Source organism: Mugil cephalus, chromosome 17, assembly GCF_022458985.1.
Source record: "Mugil cephalus isolate CIBA_MC_2020 chromosome 17, CIBA_Mcephalus_1.1, whole genome shotgun sequence".
Lineage (NCBI taxonomy): Eukaryota > Metazoa > Chordata > Actinopteri > Mugiliformes > Mugilidae > Mugil > Mugil cephalus.
The window spans coordinates 7,028,683-7,041,149 of NC_061786.1; the positions used below are offsets into that span (position 1 = coordinate 7,028,683).

The window sequence follows — 12,467 nt, forward strand, 5'->3', positions numbered from 1 at the left end:
TTTGCCATTGTGAGGCACGGCGGAGGACCTCTCAGTGGCTGAGTGCTGATTTGGGCCTTTGCAAAGGAAGTGGAGGAGCGCCAGGGGAAGCACAGATCTTACACATGCTGATCCCAGTGTGGCTATAGGTGAACAGCGCCGCACCGCCCCCATCCCCTCTCTGCTGCTGCCGCTGCTGGCATCCTTCTCCATCCTAATTGGCACTACAGGAGGTCGCGAGTTTACTATATTGCGGTATCTCAGCGGAGTCACGCCGGGGCTACGTGGCTCATTTAAGGTGGCCGATGAAGGTAAAACCCTCAATAATCCGTGGCATTTTTCAGAGCCAGGCTCCAGCCATGTCCGGGGCAGTGCGTGCAAGTTGTCTTGTAACATCTGCACGGTCTCAGACCCAGAGCAAACATCCAGCTGTTTGCGCCGAGCCTGCTGCGGTGTGACCGGTGAGTGTGAAGCAGGGTCCCACGCGTTGGGCCAGTAGGTCGTCGACCTTTCCCTCGCCTCCCTTGACAGCTCGGCTGGACGGCTTGCCGGGCGCTCCACAGCTCCTCTCCGCTGTGCTCCACCACCCCCCCCCCTCCACCACCACCACCGGCGTCTCGCCTGAAAGTCCCAAAAATATCTTGCATGCGCCCACCAGGCATGTTTTTCCAAGCCTCATCTCACTGTGGTGAGAAAACCGCCCCCTCCTCTTCCCACTCTCCGCTGCTCAGTCAGCAGAGGCCGACCGGTGACAGGAAGACACATCTCCAAACCGCCAGATGTCAAGACAGTTTTGATCAGTCTGTCGTGAAGAGTATTTTGGATGGTGTTTTAGATTCCTAAGGCACAGGCAGCAACTTCACACATTCCTCTGTGTCCTAATTTTTATTTATTTATTTATTTTTTTTTAAACAGATTTTTCCACTGATTGATATGCAGGTTCCATGGCTCAATCTGTTCTTATTGTGTGTTGCACCAGGCTTGTGGTCGGAGCAAATGGACACCCCCGCTCTGAAGACATGCAAGGTGGAGGAGGACCTGAGACCATGGCCAGGTGAGACACTAGCACTCTCTGTAACCCTGCTTCTTTCCCGATCTGAACCCAAAATAGATTTTTAATTTAATTATTCTGTCGTCCATGGATGTGTGCACCATTGAGGTGTGTTTGGATGGATGTTTGTCAGTCAATGACATAATCACAAGCGTGTGAGGTCTGCTCAACCAGCAGCATGATGAGGGGTGAGGTCTCCACTCGGCAACGGCCTTAATTACCAGAGCGAGCAAGTTATAAAACACAGTGGAGGAACTTGAGGCGTTCCGCATTCTCAAAGAGAGATCACATCTCAAAACAAACCAATAATTTCCATTGTGATCAGCAGACACTGCCAGCATTTTAAAAGTGAAAGGAAAAAAAACATATCGTGAAGCGGAGGAGCTGGAAAGGCAGTCTCATCACAGGGTGTGCCACTAGTTGTGGCAGCTTTGGAGTCTGTTTCGTTTCGCCCGTGGGGCCCTACTACATCCCAGAACATTCCTAGGACACCACCACCCTGACTCCTTCTTTCTCTTCGTCCCTTTCCTCCCACTCCTCCTTTCTTTCATCTGCTTCTCGCCAGTTTGGATGACTGCCACCTTCTCGCAGCCCCCTCAGTCTCCTACCCAACCCAAAAACCGATGCACCGCGCCACACCACACCACACCACACCATACCACACCACAGCACACCACACCACACACCAGACTCGCTGAGTCATCCGCTCAGGCTGTGACGAGGACCCACATTCAGACACCAAACAATAAAAGCCCTCTTAGATTTGTCTCGCTGATTTCTCTCTCTTTTTCGAAGATTTATCAGATGTAATAAAGAAAAACAGGAACATGACTCACGCATGTTGCCGTCTGTGCAGGACATTTTCTAACCGGAAATTCACTGCAGTGCAGAGCACTCGCGAACGGTGTGAAAGAAAGATGAAAGAAAGAAAAATGATGATTAGCGAAAGCGTACGTTTGAGATCGTGAGGCCTCAACACAGCGGCCTGCGGAAAATGCGAGTGACGTTACTTCATCCAGCAACAGTAGGCATGATCCATGGTCAAAAGATTTACTTAACAAACAAGTATATTAATCACGTGTGTGTGTGTGTGTACACTCATAAACCTCCTTCAGCCTTGCTTGTATTGCATGACACAAGTTGGGGACATGCAAAAAAATCACATGATGAAGTGCTAACGTGGATGAGGCTTTTGGCCACTTGGCCACGCCGCCACAGTGCAGAGGTGATTATCATTTGCATTGGACACGATGCTCTGGCCTTGGTGTTGAATAAACACCTGGAGATCGTTTGTGTTCATTTGGGTCTCCTGTTCTGTGCTCTGCGCCACGCCAGCTTTGCCCCGGCTTTACTCTGTCATCACCTCCGGCTCATCCCTTAGGCATCCACTGTTCAAACCACCCCAACCAGTCTGTAAATCAAACAAACACACTCGCACTAGTGAAAGGTGTGAAAGCCTTTTCCGATAAACTAATAGCGCAGCCGAGCAGTGCCGCCCGAGCGGACGTACAAGTAAGAAAACCTTATCGGCGCTCAGCGCGGTGGGTTCCTTCCACTTAGCAGCACCGGCCCGGGGTTTTCTCTTTTCCCTGTTCCTTCCCTCCGCTTATTTGCCTGAGACACCATTCCCTGGGCGCTGGCCGTCACAGTTTGCATCAAGCTTGAGTAAACATTTCACAGGTGAGCGCTTGGATTTGCATCTCACCCATTGCCAGCCACCGCATTCGGACACACGCGCTCGCACACACATAAGGGCAGCGAACGATGTACACGCACACAGACCCGGCCGCCTCAAACCCGACCTTGTGTTAACAACCAAAATCTGTTTCTCCCGTAAGCAAATGAGATAAACCTCCTGCCATATCTGGGTTACACGCTTGAGTGTGGACTAGTGGACTTCTTGAGCTAAGCAGATAGGACGAGGACTCCGCCCTTTGTGCGGCAAAATTTAAATAGCTCTACGTTTCAGAGCTGGAGGAGGACAGAGAAAGCACTGGAACAGTATGTTCTCTATAAAAGCCCTAATCCCCATCTACCCTTCAGACTGGGAACATCACAGACAGGAGACTGTGCCAGCTAGCCCTCTGGGGTCCATCCCCTCTCCTGTCCTTACAATTTAGTCAACACGTTTCAGATGAGCCTAATAGAGATCATGTGTGGTTTTGGGCCGCAGTGGTTGCAGGCAGCTACTACTAGGCTCAGTTAGGAAGACCTGCTCTGCCAAAGACACACCACCGTCACCACAGCCACAACGCCAAAGCCTGCGCTCACAATGGGTGGGGGAGGGTGGCTGGGGGGGCGCGGTAAGGTATGCAACGCAGTCAGGGGGGAGAAAGCGGCAGACTGCAAGGCTTTGCGATGGCAGGACAGTTTGTTTAGCCCTCTCCTCCAGAGGGAGCTACCGTGCTGCGGAGGGTTCAAGGTGGGAGCAGACCCGTCCTGGCTCCCAGCCAAGATCCCGAGACTGCACAAGCCCATTAAGGTGTTGTGATAAGTGTCCAGTCCGGTTTCCCCTGACAGAGCACAGGAGTCGATCCCCACCGCAGTTTAGCCAAACACGTTTCCACCAACTCCAATTAGATGGAGATCATGTGCGGCGGTGGGCCGCTGCGGCCACAGCCGTCGTGTCCCCCACGCCGCAGACCCCCTCCCCGGCTTCATCCAAGGCCCTAAATTTAGCTCAGACGGGGAGAGGTGAAGGGACAGAGAAAGAGAGAGAGAACGAGAGAGGGGGAGCAAAAGTGTTTTGGGAGTCCGGTAGGAATCAGTAGGCCGACTCCGCTTCACCCGAATCAACAGCAGCTGAAGGCTTGGATTTTCCTCGTGTGAAATCAGATACGGAGCCCGACTCCAGTGGCTGGTAGGCTCTGGAAAAAGAAACAGCCCCCCCGCCGCCGCCAGACTCCCTCATCCCCAGAAAGAGGAGGAAATTCAACTGCAGAAATGTGTTGGTGAAAAAAAAAAAACAAAGAGTATAGCAGGGGCCATGGAAATTGCAAAGGAACAGATTTGTGTTTTTTTTTTTTTTACTTTTTTGTAGCTGAAAATGGACCCAGTTCTCCAGACATAGGGAAAAGACATTTCAACAAGACTGTGGCACGCAAGTTTGGCATTCTCCCCCCTCAGGGCTGTGGCGTGCAAGCGCTTGCTATTTCACAAATACAAGCTCTCTTTTCTCTGCCATCCAAATCCACATTTTACACTTGCAGTCATGTGGGCACATCGGACCCATGAAAGCCACACGCGGACAAACAAAAAAAAAAAACAAGGACCAAGGTGTGTGTGTGTGTGTGTGTGTGTGTGTGTGCGAATGTATTGGTGTGAGTGCGGGCGGCAGGTGTGAATGGAAGGCACTGCATACCGGCATCGGTTATGAGGAACTCTGCCTAGTCACCGTGGCATAAAACCAAGTTAAGGGCGTTTACGGTTCCAGAGCATTTTGGCCTGGCTGGTGGCCACCTAACTTTCCTCCAAAATATCTGAGTGCCACGAGATCAAAGAGTCAACACGCTTACAATACCTGGGAAGATTTAATTATCCACACGGTAGCAACAAAGCCAGATGAGCAACATGTAATTTACTTGGTTTTGTTTTTTTGTGTACACGGAACCACAAAAGGTAATTAAGAAGTTAAGGAGAATGAATAAGGCTGACTTCACACTCTTGAAATTGCTAAAATAGAAGGAATACGGAACAACGCCGTCCACAGGTTGACAACCTGATACTATACGAGAAAGCAGTAGTCAGGTTTCATAAGTTCTACACAACTGTGAATGGGTTCATATTAGAAAACTGAGAGTGTAACGATCAGGCCGTGAGTTAAGTGAGAGGGAAAATATGGTGTTTGAGTTAAGGAACTTACTTGGTGACAGTAGTGGCCTCAAATCTCAAAGAAGCACCGTGCCAAGTCAAACCCTCTAGCAATATCTCTATTTCCTTTTTGTCAGCTGAATAAATTAGAAAGTGTGCAGTGAAACCGAAGCCCCAACAGCTGGCCTCAAACGCGCTCTGTTACCTGTGAGATTACACTTCACGGTTAACTCTGACAGATCCCCGGCTGTGATACGCATTAGTTTAGATATTCACAAAGAAACACGCTTCCTACTCCCGTGTTCCCACTTTCATTTTCTGCCTCCCTGGCTGTCTCTGGCTGCGACCGTCCGCCTCTGTCGCCCAAGTGTGATTTACGACGAGTTGCACAACAGCGCAACAAGCCGTCTGTGTTTATCCAAAGTACCCCTCAGCACCGACAATGCCTCTTTTCATTGCTCGGAGAAAGACAGAGAACTGTACGTTGCTCTCCTTTTGAAGGAGTGGTAGGAGGGCAGTGGTGGTGGTGGTGGTGGGGGGGGCCCCTTTTCATAACTTCGGTCTTGTGCATGTGGCTGTGGGACGATGTGCTGTCAATGCTTGATGACTGTTATTAAGCAAAAAAATGTCTCAGTTCATTACTTTGAGCAAACATTTCCATGGGCCGGCGTATCGCGAGAAATCTGAGCTCAGACTTGGGGGTTTGGGACGGTGGGCTTCTTCTGGAAATGTGGGTTTTTGTTTTAGAATAATAGAGAACGAGAGCGCTCTTATCCCCCTCTTTTCTTCTCCTCACGATTGCCACAGCAGTTTTCATTCATGGCTCAGTGTTTGCCGACTCTTTCCAACCTATTGTTTCTTTGTTTTTTTCCCCCTACCCAACAGCGACTACAGATCTGTTCCAGCAGAGGACCACCTTCCCGTCTCTGTCCCCACTGACCGACCCTCGCTTCTCAGACCCGCGCATGCACTACCCGGGGGCCTTCCCGTACACCGGCAACAGCTCCAGCACCAGCATCGGCGGCCTCAGCATGTCGGCCTCTTCTCGATACCACACCTACCTGCCGCCGCCCTACTCAAACAACCAGTCCCAGAACTTCCAGTCCAACTCTTACCTGTATTACGGCACAGGCTCTGGATCCTACCAGTTCTCCATGGTGGCACCGGGGAACACCGGGGGCGAGCGCTCCCCCTCCCGCCTGCTGTCCTGTTCGGGGGCCGGCGGCACCGTAGGGACCAACAGCCTGATGAACCCGGGCCTGAACACCCAGAACGAGGGCGTGGAGGCCGACGGCAGCCACAGCAACTCCCCAACGGCCATGAGCGCCTCGGGTCGCTTGGACGAGTCCGTCTGGAGGCCTTACTGACTGACGCAGAGCTAGACAACCAAAGAGCGCGGGAGAGGAGAGGGAAAAAGAAGTTAAGAGGACAATGAACAAAAAGTAAAAAAGCTGAACACTGAAAGAAATGAAAAAAAAACAACCAAAAAAAAACGAGAAATGCTGCATGTTTGTCTTTTATTTCTGCTTTAGAGATTTTCTGCTTTTACCGACTCTCTCTCCTAAGACCTAAGTGTATTTTATAAGTTTTGAGCGAACTCCTGCACTGTTCTGAAACATGAACTCCAACTACAAAAAGCCATAAGAGGTGAGGTGAGGCGACGCTCGGCGGAGGCTGTAAATAGAAGTGAGAGTACGACAGGAGAAGCCATAGTGAAGTTTCAGGATCATTTTGTCTGGCGCAAACAGGTCACGCATCAAGCGCCAACGAACAAAAGACGGCGGAGGCACGATCGAGCGGCGCAGCTGACGAACTGTAAAAACCACAGCAGACACTCGTGGAGCAGACCGCTCAGACTGATCCGCACGACAGGTGGAGAGCCAACTGGACGTCCGCTCGGTCCGGTGACGTCCTCGCCAGGCACGGCCGCACTGCTGTAAACGAACGGTCCTTTTTAAAGCTTTAATTTCTAGAATTTCAATGTTGTGTCTTTTGTGAAACATCGTCGACTGCATCCGGGGGCTGTTTCCTGTGCTCTCAGTACTCACGCAGTACCTTACTGCCTAATTTATTGTCCAAACGGACGCATTAGCCTTTGGTGCTACAGTACGCGGGCGGATGTCTCGACACAATCGCTGCATTATCCAGAGAAGAGCATTCACATGTTTATTAAGGAATGGATTCTCCTCTGCTGCGTCATCAGTGTATCAAGTTTCATCAAGACAATGGCTGATATTTTGAGGAATGTAAAAGACTAAAGCAGAGGGGGTGGAAGGGAGTGGGGGTGGGGGGTGGGGCGGCGGGGGGGGGGCTTTGTTGTTGTTTTTATCTGCAGGTATGTCGGAGTCCTGTTGTCTCCGCTCTTTACTTTTTCCTTAAAATTCTTATTCCAGCCCGTTTTTTTTTTGTATTTAAAAGAGAAAAGAAAGAGAAGAAAAGAAGAGAAAAAAAAGCCCTCGTCTGATCGTTTTGAGACGGATGACACGGTTTACTTTTGATATTTATTTGAGCCAAATTATGAGGAAATGTATGCATATACCCCGAAATCCTTAAGCATTTCTCTCTACCTTTCCTTTTTTATATAAATATATATATATATATATACAGTATATATACACACCATGTTTTGTTGTTAAGTATAAATTTGGAATTTGTGTAATATATTGCTCCTAAATTATAAAAGAAAAATCCAAAACCTTTAATGTAATTATTTTGCCTTCCAATGTAGCTTTTATGCACTAAAAACCTTTATTCCAAATGCCCAACAGATTCTGGTATAGCTAATCTTTTCCAAATTGCCTTCCTGCGCTAAAGTAAAAAAAAAAAAAAAAAACATTAAAAAAAAAAAGCTTAATGTTTGCACTATGTTTTGAACTTTCATTTCTCTCTTTATTTGCTCGTATTTACAAATAAAGTGTGCGGAACGAATTAAGAAATATTCCTGCGCACATGTTTGCTGAACACACTTAAAAGTGTCCTTTTGACAAATCTCTCATTAATGAAGAAGAAATTAATGATATTACACACACACACACATTCCTGCACCACAGGTGTGTGTGCACATTCCCCCCCTCTTCCCCCCTCCTGTAATGTCCTGAGGGTCTTTATCCTGCAGTTACACATGTGATCCCTTATCCCTGGAGGAGGAAGGAGGAGAAGGAGCGTGAGGATGAAGGGATAGAGGGAAGATGTGTGTTCGGAGCGGTATCTTGTTACCGACACCACTGGCGGTAACTCGCACAGAAAAAAAAGGAAAAAAAAACCTCCCTTGTTGTGCACATCTCCTTTTGTTCTGAATAATCAATGAGTGCTTTGAAGGCTTTACGGCCCCCGATTATTTCTCTTCGAGTGTAATTTACTGATCGTCAGTGCCAGAGGCCTTGTGGCTTCTCTTCCGATACTTCACACACCTAAACAGATCATCTCGGTATGAGCTGCGTTAAGGTATTCACAACAGGTATCTGCGTCTAATGGATAGAATTTTGCAAGAAGGAAAATGGTTAGCCACTTAGAACGAAGTGAGATTTCAAGGTTTGCAGCTCAGGTGAAAAGAAAAACCAAAAAACAAAAAGAAAGAAAAAAAGGTTGTTTTGTAGACCCTTTGCCTTATTCCTCTCCTTTAAGCAATCATTGTCTCATTCCCTTTGGTTAAGAGGCCGCTCTCCTCCGACCTGACCTACATTACTTTATTATGGGCAAAAAAAAAAAAAAAAAAAAAAAAAAAAAATCATGCAGCTAGAGAAACCGCACACTAAGCGCTGATGTGTGTGTGGTTCCTTCACGAACAAAACCAAAGATCTTCACAACTGCCTGTAATAATGTTCAGATGTTAAAGCCGGGGAGAGACGCGGCCGCTCGCCCCTCCCGTCTTTAACGTCGCTGTTTATGCAAATCTAGGAAACCAAAGTGTCCAAGTGAATTGTATGTTTTTTGCGCGTCTGATGCAAGAGCACAATGTTACATTTAACTCTGTTTCTTTTCATGACAAAAAGCAACCCTTTATTGTTTTCACTTCTCTTGATGCTCAAAGCATGTACATCAGAAAACTGATATGTTAATTTAAAGATCTCATCTATGTATGTATCATTAATGCTTCCAAACCGAGTGCTTGTAAAGTTTGCTGATAATGTAGTTTTTAATCATTTTAATTAAAAAACAGGTGTCTTACTTTTGTCTCTGGAGCTTTTTTTTTATTATTACTATTATTATTTTTTTATTGCATGAAGAATATTGTTGTTTAATTATTACTGAAGGGACTCCTGGAGAGAGTTACGACCACACGCGCATGTTATTTCAATAGGTCCCCACCGCGCTTTAGAGAGAAATCACACCCAGGTTAGAAGTTGAACATTTACGGCCACGTTGTTCAAAAATGATTTGCCCTACAGTAAAAACAACATCGCACCAAAGCGGATCTCTAATTTTTGAAACCCGACGCTCAAACGTCTCGCCTGTGAGCCCGTCTGGTGTTTAACAAGGGGAGGTGTTGAGAGTCGACGCCGCGTATGATTCACATCCAGAAGGCCAGACACCGTCACATCAGCTGAGAAACCAGCAAAACCCATAAACATTCATGGGACCCGACTTCATGCCAGCACATTCTGCTCCTCGGGCTTCTTAACAGAAAAATACCGAGCGTGCCCTCTGCCTTCCGTCTCACAACCCCAACGGTTCACTGGTAGCTTGTCCCCGATAACCCCTCCAATAACGACCCCGATCTCTCCCACCGCGCAGACTCTCTTTGGCGATTACCCCACACTTCGCAGAGAATCGAGAAAAAAAAAAAAAAAAGAGCTGTCAACACGGTGGTACCCACGGCGTAAATAAAGCGCTGCTCAGGAATCCAACACCGCCCTGGCAGCCTCCATGTTAGCGCACGTCGGCGAGTTGTCACTTGTTAAAAACAATACAGGAGGAGTCTGGAATGTCGGCTGCCTTTTTACCAGCCCGTGCGGTTGTTAATTTATGCCACGCTGATGGCATCTGTTTGGCCCATCCGAAGATGAGTCACGAGATTAAACACTTGAGATGCTACCTTGTGGGGTGGTCTGATTTCAGATGTGGTTAACCCGAAATACAATACCCACGATTCCCCACTAAACTAATGCCACCTGTTGATGTATGAAAGGCTTTTACTTCTGAAAGGTCTGCCCTTACTATTTTTTCTTTCTGTGTATACTCCCTTATATCCATACTCTTTGTCGCTTTTATCCTTTCTTCTCATTCAGATCTCTCCTTTCTTTCCTTCTGTTTGGTTTCTACTGTGTGTGTGTGTGTGTGTGTGTGTGTGTGTGTGTGTGTGTGTGTGTGTGTGTGTGTGTGTGTGTGTGTGTGCGCGCGTCGGGCCTTCTATGGGGGCAGCACTGGCAGAACAACAAAGCCTCAGGACGCACACAGGCTCGATGCACACTGTATTCAATTAACTCCGCACACTCAAAGCATTTACACACACAGAAAAAAAAAAAAAAAAAAAAAAAAAAACCTCTCTCACTCTCTCACACACATACACTCAATCTCCTGCTGACAGATCTCACACCACCCTCCGCCCAGACGGTCTGAACTTCGCTTTACGGTGAGAGTGCATGACAGGATTTCCTCCAGGTCTCCTCGCAGAGTCGCCTCCCTGCGTCGCCCCTCGCCGATCCCCAAACCACTCAGGAAGCACAAAGAGAAGATGATAAGCTTTCAATTAGGACGGGCTCAGGGGAATTTGCCAGCTGTCTTCACACACTCCGAGAGACCCGGCATCCTCGTCCACATGTGGGGAACAGAGGAGCCCTCGTCTCGCTCGGGCCCTCGTCATTTTTCGCACACGATCAGAGGCCTTCTTTTCTTTCCGTCTTATCTCCCTCTTTTTCGAAGAATCGTGGCTTTCCACGAAGAGGGGGTTGAGACGTCTGCCTGGATGGGGCCCGCTTGTCTGGATGTAATTGTAGCCGAAGGCATGCTGAATTAATTTATAGGATGATATACAAAATTGCTTCTTAAGTGGATGGCACACAGAAAGAACTGGAAGCGAAACTGTCAAGGTCATAGGAAAGAAAAACAACGAGGCACACTGAAGAGGTCATGTCACGTTACTTTCTGATGAACGCCGCAATGTTTTCCAATTGGCCCAGTTTTATCTTTAATCAGCAGCAAAGATGAAAACAATTAAATAAATTCAAACAAAAGAAATAAAAAAAAAAGAAGGAGAGGAGGAAAACAGAAGGGGGGGGGGGGGTTTTGGAAAGCGCACAGAATCGTTAAAAGCCTCTCATTTCTCATGAGCACAGTATCCCGTGTCGCTTCTGCGGTACCTGCATACGAAACCCATTAGGGCCTCTTTCTGCAGCCGCTGACCTCTCCCCCCCCCCGCCCCGGAACCGTGAGAAGCAGCGGGTTAGGACCGGCTTGATTTGGGCGCCTGGTAGATGACCAGAAGTCTATTTTCTAACCCGGACTGGTGGTGGGAACAGAGACTACCGTCCAAAAATCAGGATTCCCACAGATTGACCGAGAAACACAGGGGCCAGGGGCTAAGAAACCACGAGAGCTGTGATGCAACCGTTCTCACACAGACGACTAATCCTGCCTCGGAGTGGGACACGGAGAGGGGGAGATGAAGAAAAAGAAATAAGGGAGGGAAAGAAGGAAGAAAGAAAGAAAGAGAAGGAGGGCTCTCCCAGTTGAGAGGGATCCCAGTGAAGGTGGTTTCTCATCAATGCCGGGGTCTACAGAGACCGCTCAGTGTTGCTCCCGGTTCCCACAGTGGAGCATCCCTCCGTGGGGGCTCCTCGCCATCAGATCGATCCAAAGATCTGCCGCCATAAAGCAGGGGTCACCGCTGTGTGACTTAAAGTCGCCGCGTGACCCCTGAACGGACGGGGGTTTGAAGATCTCACAAAAGAAGCCGAGCAAACATCTCACACGTTCTCTCGCCGCAGCATCTCGACACGCACTGGTAAGATGTGGAATGAAACAAGTTGCGCATCTTGGCACAAATGACTCACAACTATAATAATATTCATCTAAATAGTGGAAAAAAATTATCAAACATTTCCTGTTTCCATGGTCTCTTTATCTCTCAAAGACTTCATATAGATCTATAGCTATTTTTTTTTCTTTTTTTTTGCAGTGACGTCAGTGTGGGGTATGAATGGGTATCGGTGCATTTCTAAAATGACTGGATCGGATTGAAAACGCAACCAAGCCTTGTTCCTTTGTATTCGACATAAAATGAAACCAAAAGACAAGACACGTCTGCCGTGAGGGAGCGCTTCACAGAAGACAGGAGACATTTCTGTCGCACCAGTCTAAGCATGTAGCATTTGTTGTTGTGACAGCGTGAACGCTCAACTTACGTTACACATGCGTTGGTTACATATTTAATTTTGCGGCCGGTTAATTATCTTGTTAAAACCCTCCAGCTCTTGTTTGTGTGCGTGCCGGTGTATATTTGGTTTCTTGACTCATTTCTTTTTCTCCCTTTGTTGATTGTCATCTGATTATAATACAATGTGTAGAAGCATTAGCATTTTTCTCAATGTCCCATCACGCGATGTAAATTCTCGTCGTTTCTCTCTGGTTCCAAGAGCCAACGTCAATGCAGAAATAAATTCATATAAAGAAAAATAAATATGGCCGC

The 12,467-nt window shown here is 47.7% G+C and overlaps 1 protein-coding gene across 2 annotated transcripts in view; it reads left to right on the forward strand.

Moving 5' to 3' along the window:
* Nucleotides 1–9,007, forward strand: part of runx3 (RUNX family transcription factor 3) — a 29,766-nt gene extending 20,759 nt beyond the window's left edge. For both annotated transcript variants that reach the window (XM_047610563.1, XM_047610562.1), the window contains 2 exons: nucleotides 959–1,033; nucleotides 5,726–9,007. In XM_047610563.1, coding sequence (XP_047466519.1) covers nucleotides 959–1,033; nucleotides 5,726–6,207 — 557 coding nt within the window. In that variant the 3' untranslated portion in view covers nucleotides 6,208–9,007. The remainder of the gene's footprint in view (nucleotides 1–958; nucleotides 1,034–5,725) is intronic.
* Nucleotides 9,008–12,467: the final 3,460 nt, after the last annotated feature.